Below are 18,524 nucleotides of genomic sequence, written 5' to 3'. Positions count from 1 at the left end.
CAAGTAGCTGCTCTGTCTCAATGCACTTTTCTAGGTTTTTCCTTAGTATGTGGGCAGCACTAACTGTCAGGAGCATTCATGTGAAATGTTCACTGGCAGGGCTATTTCATGCAGTGAACTGTGCTTGTTTTCATTGGTTTAACAATTCCTAATAGCCCGCACTCAAATATACACGTATATATGTCTTAAAACACTTGAAATAAATATAATCTCCAACTAAGTTTGATAAATGACTGATGCTTTTTCAAGCACCCTTGACTCCACTTAACCCATAGACATGTACTGTTAACACATATGGATCAAATGGACAGATAAGCTTTGGCTCATACAGCAGCGTCAGTCTAGAGCGTTCAGTTCAGTGTTATTTATATAGTGCCAAATCACAACAACAGTTTATATTGTAAGGCAAAGACCCTACAATAATGGAGACCCTACAATAACGGAGACCCTACAATAACTGAGACCCTGCAATAACTGAGACCCTACAATAACGGAGTACCTGCAATAACGGAGACCCTACAAAAACGGAGACACTGCAATAACGGAGACCCTACAATAACTGAGACCCTACAATAACGGAGACCCTGCAGTAACGGAGACCCTGCAATAACTGAGACCCTGCAATAACTGAGACCCTACAATAACGGAGTACCTGCAATAACTGAGACCCTACAAAAACGGAGACACTGCAATAACGGAGACCCTACAATAACTGAGACCCTACAATAACGGAGACCCTGCAGTAACGGAGACCCTGCAATAACTGAGACCCTGCAATAACTGAGACCCTACAATAACGGAGTACCTGCAATAACGGAGACCCTACAAAAACGGAGACCCTGCAATAACGGAGACCCTACAATAACTGAGACCCTACAATAACTGAGACCCTGCAGTAACGGAGACCCTGCAATAACTGAGACCCTGCAATAACTGAGACCCTACAATAACGGAGTACCTGCAATAACTGAGACCCTACAATAACTGAGACCCTGCAATAACTGAGACCCTACAATAACTGAGACCCTGCAATAACGGAGACCCTACAAAAACGGAGACACTGCAATAATGGAGACCCTACAATAACTGAGACCCTACAATAACGGAGACCCTGCAGTAACTGAGACCCTGCAATAACTGAGACCCTACAATAACTGAGACCCTACAATAACTGAGACCCTACAATAACTGAGACCCTACAATAACTGAGACCCTACAATAACGGAGACCCTGCAGTAACTGAGACCCTGCAATAACTGAGACCCTACAATAACGGAGTACCTGCAATAACGGAGACCCTACAAAAACGGAGACCCTGCAATAACGGAGACCCTGCAATAACGGAGACCCTGCAATAACGGAGACCCTACAATAACTGAGACCCTACAATAACTGAGACCCTGCAATAACAGGGACCCTACAAAAACGGAGACCCTGCAATAACGGAGGCCCTGCAATAACGGAGACCCTACAATAACTGAGACCCTACAATAACGGAGACCCTACAATAACTGAGACCCTACAATAACTGAGGCCCTGCAATAACGGAGACCCTGCAATAACGGAGACCCTACAATAACTGAGACCCTACAATAACGGAGACCCTACAATAACTGAGACCCTGCAGTAACGGAGACCCTGCAATAACTGAGACCCTGCAATAACTGAGACCCTACAATAACGGAGTACCTACAATAACGGAGACCCTACAATAGTACACAGTGGTGCAAGGATGTCATGGAGTCAAACGGACAGAAGAACTATTTGTGTTGATCAACAAACCAAATCATTCTTAGAGATCAGATCCTGACTAATAGAGGGTTTTTAGGAGTACTCATTTTGATGGTTGGTGATTTAAAAATCAGTGTTTTTTCCTTTAAGCCGGGGAGTATAAATAGACTTTCCCAACATTTGTGATGTGTAGGTGTCTACTCGGCTCCGTCTTGTTCCAACCACGTTTCGCCAACATTAACACCCAAAACATGGCTGACAGGCGCTTCTCTTTTCTCTTCTTTACTTTTAAATTTGAATTTATCAGGCATTATAAATTCTAATACCAGAAGATTGCCAAAAAGCTAATATTGGCTGATACTCAATGGCTCTCTTGGAAATTGATTTGGCACTCAGCAGCGTGCTGGCAGGCTTTGAATAGATGCTTCAAATGTCTTTCATGAGTCTGTAAACTTAGTTAATCTTCCTGAATGTTAAACATGACCAAATTAACCGATTATTATGCAGTTAAACACATAATGATAAAACACATAATGTTCCTGATTACAGCCCAGATGACATCCCAAATAAAACAACGTTAGAGAGACTTCATTGCTTTTCATATACTTCTCATTTGCAGTAAATCCACAGCACAGTCTGGCTGTACTGGTTTGGATGTTCCTCCGACTCTCTCACCTCCATCAGAGAGTTGCATTGTTTGAAGCCACTCTCCTATTCCTATGCTTAATCTCAATCCACAGCTGCCCAACTGATGGGGTTTAGGGAGAGCTGTTTGATGTTAATCTGTCCCCCCTCCAGCCAGCTCTACATCTATATGCATCACTCTGTGTTCATGCTGACTGTATGCTGCTGCATTTCTGATATTTTACTGTAATCATCTTCACAGCCGGTCTTTTAATAATCAGTTGGTTTGATATTATTCTTTTCCCAGCTGATCTCTTTAGTAAAGGTTACATTTGATTGGTTGTCCCAGTCAAGTGTCTGTAATCGATATAGTAAAATGTTTGGTGTTTTGGTGCTTTGGTAAACAGAACAAGAAAATGCAGCTTTATTACCACTCGCTCCAGTATAGACGCTCCAGTACTGACCCAGTGTACATGGATGTTGAGTAAGCACTGCTGTTTGATGCTGAACTGGGACTACTAATATCCTAGATTAGAGCATTATAATCTGGTTGCTGTGGTATTATGGGGTGCTCATGAAAGATGCCAATCCTGTCACCATGGTAACCAGGAGAATCCACTGTAGGAATCAGTGGCAGGGTCTCCTCTGGACGTGCAGTGACACACAGTAGAAATAGACACAGGACACATTAAAAGCAGTTTGTACTCATGAGTAAATCTGATTGTCCTGACCTGGGCAAATAATCATGAAAGGGTCAACCTGACATCAGGCTGTGTTGTCACAGTGATGTGGTCCAAAGTCGGAAGCTTGCCAGAGTACAGCAGATGTTAGTTTGCTTTAGTTATGCAAGGAGGAAAGATCCCCCAAAGAAGCTCAGCCCTGAGACCGAAGCTGTCTGCCACCATATCGTCTCACGGGAGTCAACAGGAAGTCCTTAATGATGCAGTCGCACTTCTCAGAATCTGCTCAGTGATGTTTACATCATCTTTGGCTGTACCCACCACCACAGACCACAACCACAGATCACCACAGACCACCACAGTCCACAGACCACCACAGACCACCACAAACCACCACAGACCACAGACCACCACAGGAGGAAGTGGGTTAGAAGCACAAATGTGTTTGTATGATATACAATCATTATAGATGTGAAGTGTGGCAGTGATCAGGGGATGGTTGTTTGCACATTTACCATGAAGTTTGTGCTGTTTCATTGTATTTTGAGAGTCTGTGTTTAACATCGGGGAGGAGACGTAGAAGTCAGCCCTCTGATGCTCTGTCGAGCCAGATGATGAGAAAGCTGATTTGTAGAACTCAGAGTACTTTACAGACGTAAGAAATAACCATGTTTTCTTTACTGCTGAACCACTTGTCTTGGTGCAAACTGGTCCCCTTTTGTACTCATAAGATTTATCGTATTAATGTTAATCATCGGAGAAATCTACCAGACAGCTGCGAGACTGAGTGAGCCAACCAACGGAGACACAAACTGCTGCAGTAGCATGAACTTTACTATCACCATCATATGCCTTACCATGTTTGGCTTATATTAATATTTTCAAATATATCTCCAGGTCTGCATTTTTGCTGATTTTGAAGAGTGAGCTTAATAAATTTTTCTTGAAAGTTTTCAGTCTCCATTAGGTCTGTTTGTTTTGGATGCTAGCTGAACATTACTCTGTGTTCAACATTAGCACCTTTTTCTGCAGTGCAGTGGGAGTTTTTCTGTCACGGCTGAGCTGAGCGATAATTTGAATTCACTGTCAGGACTAAGAAGTAAAAACTAGAGGACGTGGACCCCAGACAAAGCAATGAGGTGCCAATAGATGTTATATTAGTGTTACTAGCTGGAGGCTGGGTGTTGTCTTTGCATCTCCATCAGATTCTTTCCCTCACCAAACACATTTCCTTCTCATCTCTTAAACAGCGCTGTGGGCGTTTGGCCTGTTATTTTAGGCAAGCTCACCTTCCCTCCGATAACATTTTCCTCTCTGTTTTGCTTTTTTTGAGATGCCTGGCTGAAATGAAATTGTACTCACACATATTTAAGTAAACAGAGCTAGGGTCAAAACCCACTGAGGTAATCCTCCCCCCGTCTGGATCCAGGCCAGGCGGCAGCACTGACAAATACAAGTGGATATATATTAGTGTGAGTGCGGGTGTCTCTGCTTTCTGATTGTGCAGCACTTTATCATCATACATAATGTGTTTCTATTCTCTTTTGCAATGTGAACATACATTGTACTGGACTGGACTACAAGTGAACTCTAATGTTATTGTGTCAGAACTGCCACTTACTTAAAGCAGAGGTACTCTTACACTGCAGCGTGCATGTGGATCATGTTCAGCTGAGCTGCTGAGAGGAAGGAGAGTCGGGAAGGAGACGGATCGCAGCCTGACACACGCTGTGGCACATTTGGAAAAGCAACCATCCAATCAGGGGCTGGTTGCTGTGGATGCAAAGAGTAGAGGCACCACTCAGATACTGGGTGGGTTGAGGTTCAGGTCGCACAGAGAGAAGAAACCACTATGTCCTCACAGATATACAGTATTGCACCCAGAGATGTACAGCCTGCCAGACCAGTAGACACCAAGACCATTGTAAACACATGGAGGGGATGTTTAACAGGCTGGGAGCGCCAGAGGTGATCCACAGGAACCAGGGCGAGACGTTTGAATCCTGTGTGTTTGTATGTGAGAAAGTGGGCATCCATTAGACGACAGCTGTGACGACATCTGTGTTTAGTTTGAGGTGCTGTAGTTGTCGATTTTTTACACATCTTTGAAATATTTATATTTGAAATATTAGGAGACGTACTTGTGCAAAGGTAATATTAAAAGGTTGTAGCAGAACGTAAGATATAAGACAGAAGTCAGAGTACAGTGTTATATGAAAATAGTAATAATACAAGAGCGTGTATACTTCTTACTGGCTAAATGTGACATATGGCACGTACAGTAACATTAACAGTCTGAGCTGCTTTTTTGAGTCCTCTTGTTACCCAGCGGGAATTCCCCAACACTGACTCCTGATTGGACAGACGGGCTTTACAGATGTTGCAGGAATATGCCCAGTGCTTAATACTACAACATCTGGCCATAAAACCACCTCGTTGTGACCAGACAGTGACAGCAGCACCTCCAGGACCAAGGCCTCGATCTACTTTAGGGTCACTGGTGTTTTCTTCCAGCGTATCATAAAACAACACTTGTTTGTTTTGTTCATGTTGTCACTGCATGTCAGTTTATACTGACTTTCCTATTAACTCTAAAAGGCTGCTTACGCTGGAGGAAATTTGGTCCTCGCTTTGCTTTGTACTTGCAGTTGCCAAGGAAACCAGTATCATCCACACTGTCAAAAGTCATTCAACGGTGTCCTCTCACAGGAACTCACTTTATATTTGAATCAGCAGTGGCCCACTTCTTCAACTGAAATAAATCTCACATTTGTCACACACTACAAACCATCTGGAGGTAAACACATTTCCCATCAGCATTATTTTGATAGATGATGGGAATTAGTAGGTAAACCAAGCTGGCTTCCATCGGCTGTGACACCCCGTGTTTCATTCAGATGTCGGTCCAGCCTGTCAGACTCGTCTTTGGTAAAGGAGACATCCATATCTGTCAGTGTTACTAAGGTCTGACACTGCAGAAGACTTTCTGCAGGTTTCTCATTTTGAAGCAAAATCTAAGCATAAACCTTATCTACATCTTTGTTTCCATAGCAACACAACCCTCCTGTGTCTATAGTTCATAGTTTATTTCGAAAGCAGTTGTGTAGCTTGTTTTTATGGACACACAATGTCGTCCACACCTCTAACTGAGATCTGTTTATCACTGATGGAAACAAGCTGAATATGTTCAATATTTAATCCCAGATCTGTGCTTCAGTACCTGTCTGCACCCTATACTGCATCACGTCCGTCTGTTAGACTGTATGGGCTTTTGCACGGCAGTTCATTTATGAGCTAACATTAAGCTGCTGGGTCTCTTGTGTTGGTTTTCATTTGTCAACGGACTGATGATACCTGATGCTGGTTCTACCTGAGACCAGTTTGGTGGTTTCCACTGTTATCATAGAGGCAGCCCTGGTTGTAAATCCACCTCTTGCCCGGACGTTGCATCTCTCCCTGGTTGGATGGATGTATGGATGTATGGATGGTTGGATGGTTGGGTGTATGGATGGATGGATGGGTGAATGGATGGATAGATGGATGGTTGGATGGATGGATGGATGGTTGGGTGGATGGATGAATGGTTGGATGGTTGGATGGATGGATGGACGGATGGTTGAATGGATGAATGGATGGATGTATGGATGGATGGATGGTTGAATGGATGGATGGTTGGATGTATGGATGGATGGATGGATGAATGAATGAATGGATGGTTGGATGGATGGATGGATGGATGGTTGGATGAATAGTTGGGTGGATGGATGAATGGATGGTTGGATGTATGGTTGGGTGGATGGATGAATGGTTGGATGGATGGATGGATGAATGGATGGTTGGATGGATGTATGGATGGATGAATGGTTGGATGGATGGTTGGATGGATGGATGGATGAATGGATGGATGGATGGATGGATGGTTGAATGGATGGATGGTTGGATGTATGGATGGATGGTTGGATGAATAGTTGGGTGGATGGATGAATAGATGGTTGGATGAATGGATGGATGGATGGATGAATGGATGGTTGGATGGATGGATGGTTGGATGAATAGTTGGGTGGATGGATGAATGGATGGTTGGATGTATGGTTGGGTGGATGGATGAATGGTTGGATGGATGGATGGATGGTTGGATGGATGTATGGATGGATGAATGGTTGGATGGATGGATGGTTGGATGGATGGATGGATGGATGGATGAATGGTTGAATGGATGTTTGGATGGTTGAATGGTTGGATGGATGGATGGTTGAATGGATGGTTGGATGGATGTATGGATGGATGGATGGATGGATCGATGGTTGAATGGATGAATGGTTGAATGGTTGGATGAATGGATGGTTGAATGGATGGTTGAATGGTTGGATGGATGGATGGTTGAATGGATGGTTGGATGGTTGGATGGTTGAATGGATGGATGGATGTATGGATGGATGGATGGATGGATGGTTGGATGGTTGAATGGATGGTTGGATGTATGGATGGATTAAAGAGGGGTGTGTGGGGATTTTTACTGGCTACACTTTGTGCAGACCAAGTGTTCCTTCAGCTACTTGCTGTGTTTCACGTACACACAGAAGCATCTAGATTACATCTTTCCCCACTGCAGTAACATAAAGTAGTACAAGTAGCTTTACTCCCTGTCCCCCTCCCTCCCACAGATAGTGAGCCATATGGCGGATGGCAGATTAAAAATGTTTGTGCCTGCCCTGCCCATTGGATTACCAGCCCACTAATGGGGTATGAGTGTGTGTGAGACTGGGGGTGGGGGATTCTGCAGTCCTTAGAGATAAAGAAAAGTAGTGACTTTCCTGCTTGGCCTGTTTAAGTGTGCTTGAACAGGTAGCTGTAACTCTGGCTTTGTTTCTTTGTAACATATTTACCCACGTAGTCATTTTTTGTCCTCCTAAACGAATAAATGACAGTAAAACAAAAAATACCCTCATTAAGTAAGTTACAAGTAGGAGAAGTGAAACTGAGAAGTGTTTTGGATCTAACTGCAGATGTTTCAATAAGGCCAGGATTCATTTTCCACTTCCACGAGTGTGCTCGGGTCCACAGATGGTTTCTGACTTACTCTTTGTTACTCCGGTAATTAAAGGCCTTGTGCTGATAAATATCACAGTTCTTCCATTGCCCAGGTGTAGCTAATAATATATAGCTTCGTCAGTTTTTTATGAACTTAACTCTTCAAAGGCCGCTCATCGAAATACTTGGTGACGAGTGTGAAGCAGCAGGAAAATATGTTTGTCCCTCATAGTACTGGATTTCCTGGATATGCTCCAAATTGCTCAGATTGGAGTGGTTTTCACTTTTTGAAGGATCCACTTCACTGACCGTGTTCCTCACCATTCATTTAAATGATTTCTTTCTAGTCACTTTCTAATCGTTCATTCATAGAAAACCCCAGAGCTCCTTCTCATGGGCTTGCACTGGCTCTCCACAATGAGAGGTCTTTCTCCCTACGCTAACATATTCCACCAAATGGTTTAGCTGATCTGTTTAACAGTGAGATTATTGTGTGAGTCGTGACCTAGAGGAGTGCAAAGAGAATGAGACATTTACCTCCCTGATGTCCCACACAAGGACACACATATGCACACGGAGAACACAACACGGCCACGTCTGAAGCTTCTGTTAGACAGCACACCGTTAATTGTGCTGCCATGAAAAGGTCTGTGTGGCTTTTAATTTGCATTCAGTCCATCAGGATCAATACGTCCCTGCTCTGGGCTACAGGCTGACATAGACCTGTATTAGGACAATACTGCGTCTGCTTCCATTAAACAGTGATTGAAGTAAAGGTTGGAGACCACGGTGCCACAGAAAAGTCGCCGAGAGGGAGGGACGAGTGTAAAAATCCCTCGTGTGAGCTTTAGCTTCTGTTTGTGTGGGTTTAATCTGACTACAGTGTTCTGGGCCGACGATCTGAGCAGTGACAAACGGTCAGTGTGCTGCCCTCAACAGTTTTTGATCCAGGACAGCACTGTAGCGCATGTCCACCCAGCATGCACCGGAAAAGTTTCATTTGCACTATGATGGTGGTATGTAGGAGAAGGTCACATCAGGCTGTGCTGCAACACAACCAGTCTAACTATGGCCTTGAAACTGATTGTGCGCTGTTATGTAGTGATAGAGAATAGTGGGCGGAGCTTCTTTGATGCCTCACAATGTCCAAAGAAGAATCTGTGTATGACAGCAGGAGTGACACTGGCTCACAGGAGCAGTTAATATGAACACCTGATAAACACCTGTAGCTCTCGTGGAGCACACCGGAGCTCGGACGCTCTCGTGACGCCACGTTAACATGTTGTTGTTGTTTTAGGCTCTTTCCAAACACAGTCAAGTGGAAGCTGCAGACGTTTTTATCACTTTTAGAGGAAAACAAATGTATATATTAACAGAAATTAGGCCCATGTTTGCCTCACAATGCTTGCTGTGTCTGCGGTGGTCCTGCCTTGTTTAGCATGCCACCCAATCACCACCACCCTCTCCTCCCTCGTCATGCATAGCTGGGCTGGTGGGTGTAAAAATAGCCGGGTTGGAGGGGGTGGAGTACGAGGGGTTGTTAGTCAATGCTCATTGAGTTGGATGCTTTAATGAGGAAACAGTAGCTCTCTGCTGCCTGTACTTACAGGCGTCCAGTCAAGTGGTGCAACCAGGACAGGACCTCGTCCCTGCTGTATGGTAGCCTGTAAGCTTTTAGGGGAGGGGGAGGAGGGACGGGGAGGGGATTATCAAAGTGATTAACTCACTTAGAGTCCTTTACATTCTGATGAAAGACACTTATATAAGTTGAACCATGGGCAACACAGCCGTGTGTAAGGTGTGCGGCTCAGACAAGGGCCTGAGGACGGCTGGGAGCCCGGCTCACCTGGACCTGGACTTCTACTGCATGGAGCACTTTCCTGTGCAGCGTCCTCTGATCCTGGTAAGAGCTCACATTCAAAGCACACTCTGTGTTTGCCTTTGAGTTGGATGTAAACAGATATGGACAGATATGTGTCTCTGTTGGTGTGCACATGGTTTGTGCTCTCTTCAAAGGCCAGTGTGACAGTTGTGTTCATAAAGTGTCCCGGCACAGCAGCATGTGGGCTCATGTATCTCATTTGAAAAGCAATGTAATCACTTCAGCAGCTGTTGGGAACACAAGACCAGAAAATATCACTTCTTCAGTCTGGGGTCACTTTTAGTGCGTGAACGTTTGCTGTGTCAGTGAAACAGTTTGTTTGTGTCTTCATTGAGTGACTCGTGCAGTAAGTGCGTCTCAAAGGGCTTTGCAGCGCTCTAACACAGAGGTGGAAACATGGATGCGCTCTGGTTCCTAATGTGTTTGCTGACAGTGGAAGTTTGGATCGAATCATCAAAGGCTCAGCTGTGAGTAGGTGACTACACAAGTCCTCGGAGCTCTTTGTTTGAAAGCTAAACCCTCAGACTGAGATCAGCTGAGTTGCTATAAACACACGGTTCCTAATATTTTCACCCCTGTCGATCCTCCTGCTGTTCTCAGCATCAGGTTTCATGTTATGATTCAGGTCATCACTCCGGTATGACCTTACACTGACCCTTTCCTCCAGGAGCACAAGTGGAACATTCCCACTGGTCCTGCTCAGTGTGGGTCGAGGGTTCGGTTTTCCTCAGGTTTGTCGCAGAGCAAAGGAATATTTGTCTGACAGAACTACAGCAGCAACTTTATGCTCGCGTGGAACCATTTTGGTCATTTTTATATTTATTTGGCAAATTCTGGTCAGTTTCTCAAACAGCTGCAGGCGCCAACTCAACTGAACACCACTCAGCTGTTCGTCCACACCTGAAGGAGACGGACACTCTTTCCACCATGGAAATCATAATGAATCTATCCAGTCAACACCTCCACTCTGCAGGCTTTTAGCATCTTTGAGGGCCTTGTTTTGGTTTGTTTGGCTTCGACGCTGCTCTCTACTTTCTGTTTGTCTCATAAATGTGTTTTCCTGTGTCTGTGACACACGTCCTGTTTTTAGACGTGGACAGCTCGGTGTCTCGACCTGTGAACTTTGGCCTCCTCTTACTCTGCCATGTTGCAGTCCAGTGCTTGAAAGGTCCTACCACGTCCTCCTGCTGCTTTAGCAAAGAGCGGTTTATGCTCCAGGTCCTGCATTGGTGATCCGGATGTTAACACGTGTAGGCAAAGATTTGATTGGCTGGAAACAGTCGTGTTCAGTTCAGCCACCATTAATCATGATAGTGATGAAACATCAGACTGATGACTGTGTCAGGATGTAATGCCGGTCCGTTCGTGCCAACTCGACCACCACCAGGTGTTGTTGTGTCAGCGGCACAAACAGAGCAGCACCAGGGTGAGGTGCCGTTGCTAATAAACACAGATACTGTTGTTCCATCCAGCTAGAAATAGAATTTGTTTCTTAGTTGCTGTCTCCACTGTGTCAAGTTCGCGTCTCTGTGTCATACTTCCTGTTTTACTTTGAAGGTCCGTGTCTTATGTGAATGTGTCCTGCTTTGCTTGTCTCGTCAGTCCTGATTTCTCCCAGCTGTGCCCTCCTTCTGTGTCTCATTCCCCTCGTTACTCCCCAGTGTATTTAAACCCTGTGTTTCTCTGAGTCAGTGTCGTGTTGTCCCTCTTGCTGTGTGTGAGTCTCCCCGTGTCTTCTGGTATGTGTTATAATTAGCTTTTCCCAGTTTAGTTTTGTATTGCTTGTGTTCTGTTTTCCAGCAATAAAGCTGTGCTTTTGAGTTCAAGTTCTGTCCCCGTGAGTTTGCGTTTGGGTCCAATCCCTGCCTGCCACACAGCGTTTCATGACAGTTTTATTTGTCAGTGCCTAACTTTAGTGTTAACATAATCAGTTCTCACACATGAAGGCCAAACTCGTTATTGGATTTTTAAAGAGTAGTAAAAACGTCTAGTTTTCAGCTGCCATTTAGTTAGTTTGAGGGTCCAAAGTGAATCAGCAGGGCTTGGAAAACGAGCTGTGCAGCCACAGTTTGAAGGAATCACCACAAATAACGTTTCTAAGAGAACAGGATGAGTTAGCGAGCGTCGTGTAATGTTCAACATTTAGAAATCGTTCAAAAGGAAGCAAGTGTTTTTGGCTTCATCTGAAACAGCCTCGTCACTATGGTTACCACGTCACTATGCTTGTCTCCATGGTAACTGGAAGGGGTATGGATGCTCCCAGCCTTAGCACGAGCAGCTCACAGTATTCGTGTCGGGGACAGTTTGCATTGTTGAGCTCCTGGCACTCTGCAGGTGCTGGTGCACGAGCACGAACAGCCTCATGATGTCATGAAGACACGAGCGTCAGTGAGAACAGACACGGTGTCGGTGATGTTGTCACAGACAGCAGCTTCATGCAGCTGCAGCTTGTGTCTGTGCTCCTACCACGAGTTCAGTTTTCAAAGGACGACGGCTGCTGCAGTTCCCACCTTTCTCCAGCGTTTCTCATTCAAAGCCTCGCTCGTCTGAAGGTCCTGTTGGTCTTCATGTCGCCATAGCAACCAGCCAGCGGCAGAGATGATTAGGGCATGATGTGTGTCGGCAGCCCGACATGAGGATGCTATCAGGCTTCACTGTGCGAACATGAAGACGCGTATCTAAGCTTCTCTTTACTGTGCTTTTATTCAGAAAATTAAACTGGGGAAGAAATCTGAGATATTACAGCAACACAGATTTAAGTGTTAACAATATATTTTACAGTGATATATCATTTTATTAGTGATAGATAGTAAGTTGCTTTAATTTCCCTGTGGTAGAGAGAATCTCTGGGTCGTATATACTAATGAATATTTGATTTGATGAAATCGGGACTAGTTCTAGATCGGACGCCAGCACGGCGTGGGGAGAAAAAGTGATGCAGTGCAGTTCCCTGCAGTAGCCAGGTGGTAGTTGACTGCAGGTGAGCTGGAAACATCAAGGCTGTGTCTGAAGCGGGTATCACTGCTGCAGTGTCAGTGCTCTCTGTGCTTCACTTGTCTATGCACGTGAACGGCTGTCATTCAAATTCTTCGGCAAACTTTGATGGCTAACAATAGATCCTCCTCCTGAAAACAAGCAGTGTTAGAGAAACAGCAGTGTTGGTGCTGCATTTGACCCCTGAACTCCTCTAACACAATCTGAGTGCAGCACACATCAGCAGTGTTTTTCTGCAGCAGGAGCAGAGAGCTTGATTTAACTTTGGTGGAGGAAAATGCTGAATCACTCCTCACAGTGCTGGTCTGTTTCCAACTGCATCAGCATCCAAGAACAGGGAATGTCCTTCACAGCAGGGACGTTTCTGCGCACTGAGGAAGATCAGGGGTGCAAATGCACTGATGATATTTTGTGCAGTGTGATTTTTGGCACTAATAATTTAGACTTCTTATGGAAAACGTAAAAATAGATCATTGCTATTGATGAAGGCACAAAAGCCTTTTGCAGACTAGGTGTGTTTCTTTAAATGCAAACATAATTACTGAAGGATGGCGTTCCAGGGGCCTCGTGTCGTCATTAGACATGAACAGGAGTCTGTGTGCGATGTTCTCAGGCAGCCAATCAAGTATGTGCTTTGTAAAGTGTGCTTCTTCTCTGTTTCTTCCAGTCGGACAGTAACACAAGTTTCCTGCGAGCAGCCAGAGCGGGGAACGTTGACAAGGTTTTGGAATACCTGAAAGGGGGCGTGGACATCAGTACCTGCAATCAGGTAGGAAAACGCAGACACATCCACACAAGCAGATCTGCTGTCTATCTACACCAATGGCTGCACAGTGTGGACAAAAAAGAACATCCATCAGGCTTTTGCCTTGGTGCATGCTGGGTAGTTTTTACTTTTTGTCCAACTGCCAATATATTAGGGATGCACCGATATCGGGTATCGGTATCGGTGCATCCCTAATATATTGATTGTTTCTTCTGAATTGGTGTTTCTGATCGATTTGGCTTCTCTGTAAGAATTAAAAATGGCAAGAGTCTGTAAGCTTAAGCACAAAACTTCACCAAGTAGCTTCTGTGGGCTCTAAACACAATCAGAATTTCAGCAGCGCTGACGTCAGAGAGCAGGAGACAGTTTCATAGTTGCTGTGGTACCAATCAGGCAGACAGAGCTCTTTGTTTCTGTCAGGTGAGACCGCTTTGACTGCTCTGCCGCGGCTCGTAGGTCACACATGTTTACCTGTTTACCAAATAAACATTGTAAATTTGGCCCACTGTCACAGGAAACCGTGTCAGTGGTGACTCACAACCACTGCCCCGCCCCACAACAGTGATCCTGAAACTGTTGTTATGTAAGCTTGGAGCGAGTTAGCATATTGTCCCTTATCTTTGCATTTCAAAATCCACTGGCCACGCCCCTTTCTATACATAGTCTGGTTCCAGGTGTTACCTGCCATGTGCAGCTCATTAGGTTGGAAAGGTGACGCGTATGTTTTAAAGGTGTTTGCTGCCTTCCCCACATACGAGGCCCCCTGCTGCCTGTGTCGTCTCAGCACTGTTGGTGATGCGTTGGACAAACAAGCAAAAATAATGAGCCCAGTGCTTGTTGTTATTGTTTACTACACATGAATCCTTCTTGGGTTGTTCCAAAGCAGGTTGTGATAATCCTTCTTCTGTTATTGTATAATCAAATAATGTCCCTTCAATCCTGCGAGGGAGAAGTTTGATCCGAGGGAAGTGCTTTATTTAGCTGCTCTCATGTATCAGGATTCCAGCCGTGGATGAGACACTGAAAGCTGATAGGACGTAAACGGCCCTGCCCTGGCAACGGTCATAATGAGCAACACAGTAAACAGAAGTCACACGAAATGGAAGATTGGCTGGTGTCCATGTTGTGTGAAGATGTTTGGCGTGACGTTGGCGTGGATCACTTTGACATTTGACATTACACTGTGTCTCTCTCGTAGCGCGTGCTGCTGCTGCTGTCAAGAACTTAACTGAGTGGCAAAGGCCAAACGCAGCTTCAATGTTCTGAAGTAAATACACAAAACTAAACATCAGTCAAATGTGAACATCTCTGTATCCATGTCAAGAGACATGCAGCAAATGCTCATCTCTTGCTTTCTACAAACGAGTCATTGATCCAGCATCAAACACTGAACCGTGCTGCTGAATCACTGTCTGCTCATCACACTGTGGATGTGTCACTGTGTAAAACCTTGTAGATTGTGTGATTTTTGGCGTCACAAACCTTGGATTTGATGAACTGAAAGGTTCTGGGTGCTCGCTGCTGTGACTAGCCGACTATGAGCAGAAGCTCAGGGTTGGACCTCGATAAAGTTTACGGCTGATTTTTGCCAATTCTGCAGTCAAATGTGAACATTCAGAGGATTTGGCACAGTTTCATTTTCCAACAAACCCTCCATGAAGTATCACCCAACATAAAGTTATAAAAGTTTTTGCATATTTCAGTTGCTGTGGACAAAACGAGGCGAGAGATGTTAGTGATGGAGAAGTGGGTGGAGCAGTCATGGAGCAGGACAAAGGGTGGGTGGGTGCAACAGGAAGAAAGGGCTCTCTGAGGTCATGGGCTGTTGTAACATCAGCTGATGCTCAACATAAGTGCAAAAAGAAGCGAGCAGATGCAGTTAAATGTTTGTACACAGGAGATTATCAACTCAGAGAACTGTTTTCTATTTGACATCCTTTGTTATTGTCCTTTGGGCAAAAGTAACCGAAAACCATTCATCTCTGCGATCTGATTGGCCACGCGTCTTAAAAAAGGAAAAGCTGTTGGCTGTCTACCTGCATACGTTCGTATTTGTTTGAGACAAGTGATTCAAAAACAGCAGGACTAAAGCTGAAATGCATATTCCTCTCTGTGACTTAACCAGCTGTGGAAAACCTATATAACCTTGTATAGGGGGTCCCAGATGGCCATTAGCTTCAGGGGGCTATCTGATGATAGGAGTGGGGGTGAAAATGGAGTGGTTATTGTTAGACTTTCAGAAAAAATGTTTACAAAGTTTACAGTGGGGTTTTTACCTGGTGGACTAGAGCAGCGGTCCCCAACTCCCGGGCCTCGGACCGGTACCGGTCCGTGAGTTGTTTGGTACCGGGCAACGAGAGTTGAGGCTCAGGTGTGAAATGTCTGGTTTTCAGGGGTTTTTCAGCGTTATTTTGTTATCGTTTTTATCGTTAACTCGGTTTTCCTGGGTCTTTTCACATGTGTTATGAATAAATCTTCTTTTTTTCAGTACCGGTACTAGTTTTATTTTGTTGTATTTATCCGTGACACCTTAAAGGCCGGTCCCTGAAAATATTGTCGGGCATAAACCGGTCCATGGCGCAAAAAAGGTTGGAGACCGCTGGACTAGAGAGTTGGACCCTGTGCCTTTGGGTCAGGGAGAGTACCCGGCCTTCATAGCCTCTGGTTGGGATGCTCAAGGGAGGATGATCCATCTTACTGAGAGCCTTCAGTCCTCACATGGGCAGCAACACCGGAGGAGCTGGTGACCTGGAGGGTGTGATTGGGAGGAATGGCCTGCTTGTTCAGAGCCCGGGTGGGTCCCAGCCGGCAAAGCGAAAGCAGCTCGAGCAGAAGTTGAAGCAGGAGGTCAGTGAGGCCACTGAAGAAGACTTTCAGACTTCCTCACAATGGAAACTGTCAGGCTGATCAGGAGGGAAAGCACTGGTCACATGCTGTGTAACGGGGTGCTGCTGACTTCAGGTGGATATCGTCTGGTGGTGGAAGGAATACTTAGGAATAAGTTTTTCATCTGTGTCTGTGGACACCTTTAACAAAGGGGGAGCGGAGGTTGGGGGGGTCTCACGCCTCAGCCTCCTTGGGAAGGTCTGACCCAGCGCTTTGGACAGGGGAGTTAGCTCATTGGTCAAAGCGTCAGGAGGAACATGGAGGTTTTGGTCCTGGAACCGTGGACCAGCTCTTTACTCTGTGGAGGATATTCAAGCGTGCTGAGGAATGACGTGTGCGTTTGTTTTGTAGAGTTAGAGCATTGGACCATGTCCCACGGTGTGGTGGGTGCTTTGGGAGTATGAGCTGTTTGGTCCCTGTAACCATCGTCAACACACTGAAGGGACACAACCTCATTACATTTCAGTGCCCTCCAAAGGTGTGTTTAGTCTGCTCTGGTGCTCCTCAAACCAGCTTTCCTTTACCTGTAAGTCCCTCAAGAGAATTTGGATTCAGCTCTGAGCACCTCCCTGTGTTAACACTTAGTGGTGGCAAACATTTTGAATAGCAGACACCAGGATCACTGATGCTCGGGTTATTGGCTCTCACATAGGCCAACGTAACTGCAGAAACTGTATCCATGTATTCATGTTCACATTAGACACGTATGGCTCAGCTCAGGTCTGGACTCGAACTATGAAGTGCTGCAGGTTGTTTGGTCCATCGATGCGATGCAGTCGGAGCTTTATGTTTATAGAAAGCTCTGGTGTTTAAGACACTGTGGAAGTTTCCTCAGCAAGAGTCAGAGTGTGTAACATGCTGTGTTTATATCATGAGCATTTCTGTAAGTGAACATGATGATGAACACAATGAACCTTGTGTCACTTTCTAATCCTTAGTTTCGATGGTCTCCCACGTTTGTCCCACTAGTTTTGTTGAGTCATTGCACAGCTGCTCCACTCGTGCACTCCAGATATTAGCAGAAGTGATTTACAAGGTGAAACATAATCTAAGAATATATATCTACAGTTTCCATCACAAACCAGTATTAATACAGTAACACCTACAACTTAAAAACACGCACACACAACTATTTTTAACTTTGTACCCAGAGCTGGACCTGATCCACATCAGCATAACATGGCTCAACATCTAATCCAACTGTATGAGTCAGCCAGTCCATGTGAGGCTGAAGCCTTTCACACTTTCAAACGATGGACGCAGAGACAGAAAGGCAGGCACCCTCAGTGGGGGACCTAGACGAGGAGGTAGTACCTTCTGTTTCCCTTTGGAAGCGTGTCTCTTTGTTGTCCTCGGTCTTCACGTCTGACGTCTTTTTTCCAGAATGGTCTTAATGCGTTGCACCTGGCAGCCAAGGAGGGGCACATAGATCTGGTCCAGGAGTTGCTGGACAGGGGTGCGGCGGTGGACTCAGCCACAAAGGTAAGCTCATTTCACACATACAGAGAGTCTCAGTGGAGTTTGTATTGTTGGCTGGAGGGTTTTTAGCAGCGTGTGTATGCAAAGCTAACATCTTAACACATTACTTGGAGAAGGTCATATAATAAATAATCAGTAGGTTGACTCGAGTAAACAAAGAAGTAAACACAAAGTTAACTTTACATAACCAATGAAAGTGTGAGTCATGTGGGTCCTGGGCTAGACCCACGTGTGTTAAAGTGTTGTGAACACCACATGCAGGATTTACAGCGCCTCAACCATCCTCGACCTACAGCTTCGTGACCTTTGAACTTTTCTCTGGGGTCTGACACCCTGCACTGAAACTTTAAGCCTGGAAGGCATTGAGCCCACAGACCCCCCACTGAACAGGCTTTCAGTCTTTGTACACAGCTGTAACGTCTCTGCTCCACAGTGAGTGTGTGAGCGTGTG

General features: G+C 45.2%; 1 protein-coding gene across 7 annotated transcripts in view; it reads left to right on the top strand.

The window, feature by feature from the left end:
* LOC101467899 (ankyrin-2) overlaps positions 1–18,524 on the top strand; it is a 95,562-nt gene that overhangs the window by 14,879 nt on the left and 62,159 nt on the right. For all 7 annotated transcript variants that reach the window (XM_076881402.1, XM_076881401.1, XM_076881398.1 and 4 more), the window contains exons 2-3: positions 13,610–13,711; positions 17,978–18,076. In XM_076881402.1, the coding sequence (XP_076737517.1) occupies positions 13,610–13,711; positions 17,978–18,076 (201 nt within the window). The remainder of the gene's footprint in view (positions 1–13,609; positions 13,712–17,977; positions 18,077–18,524) is intronic.

The sequence above is a fragment of the Maylandia zebra genome, unplaced genomic scaffold (assembly GCF_041146795.1).
Source record: "Maylandia zebra isolate NMK-2024a unplaced genomic scaffold, Mzebra_GT3a scaffold11, whole genome shotgun sequence".
In the NCBI taxonomy this organism is placed as follows: Eukaryota; Metazoa; Chordata; class Actinopteri; order Cichliformes; family Cichlidae; genus Maylandia; species Maylandia zebra.
This window is presented reverse-complemented; position numbering and strand designations above follow the sequence as displayed.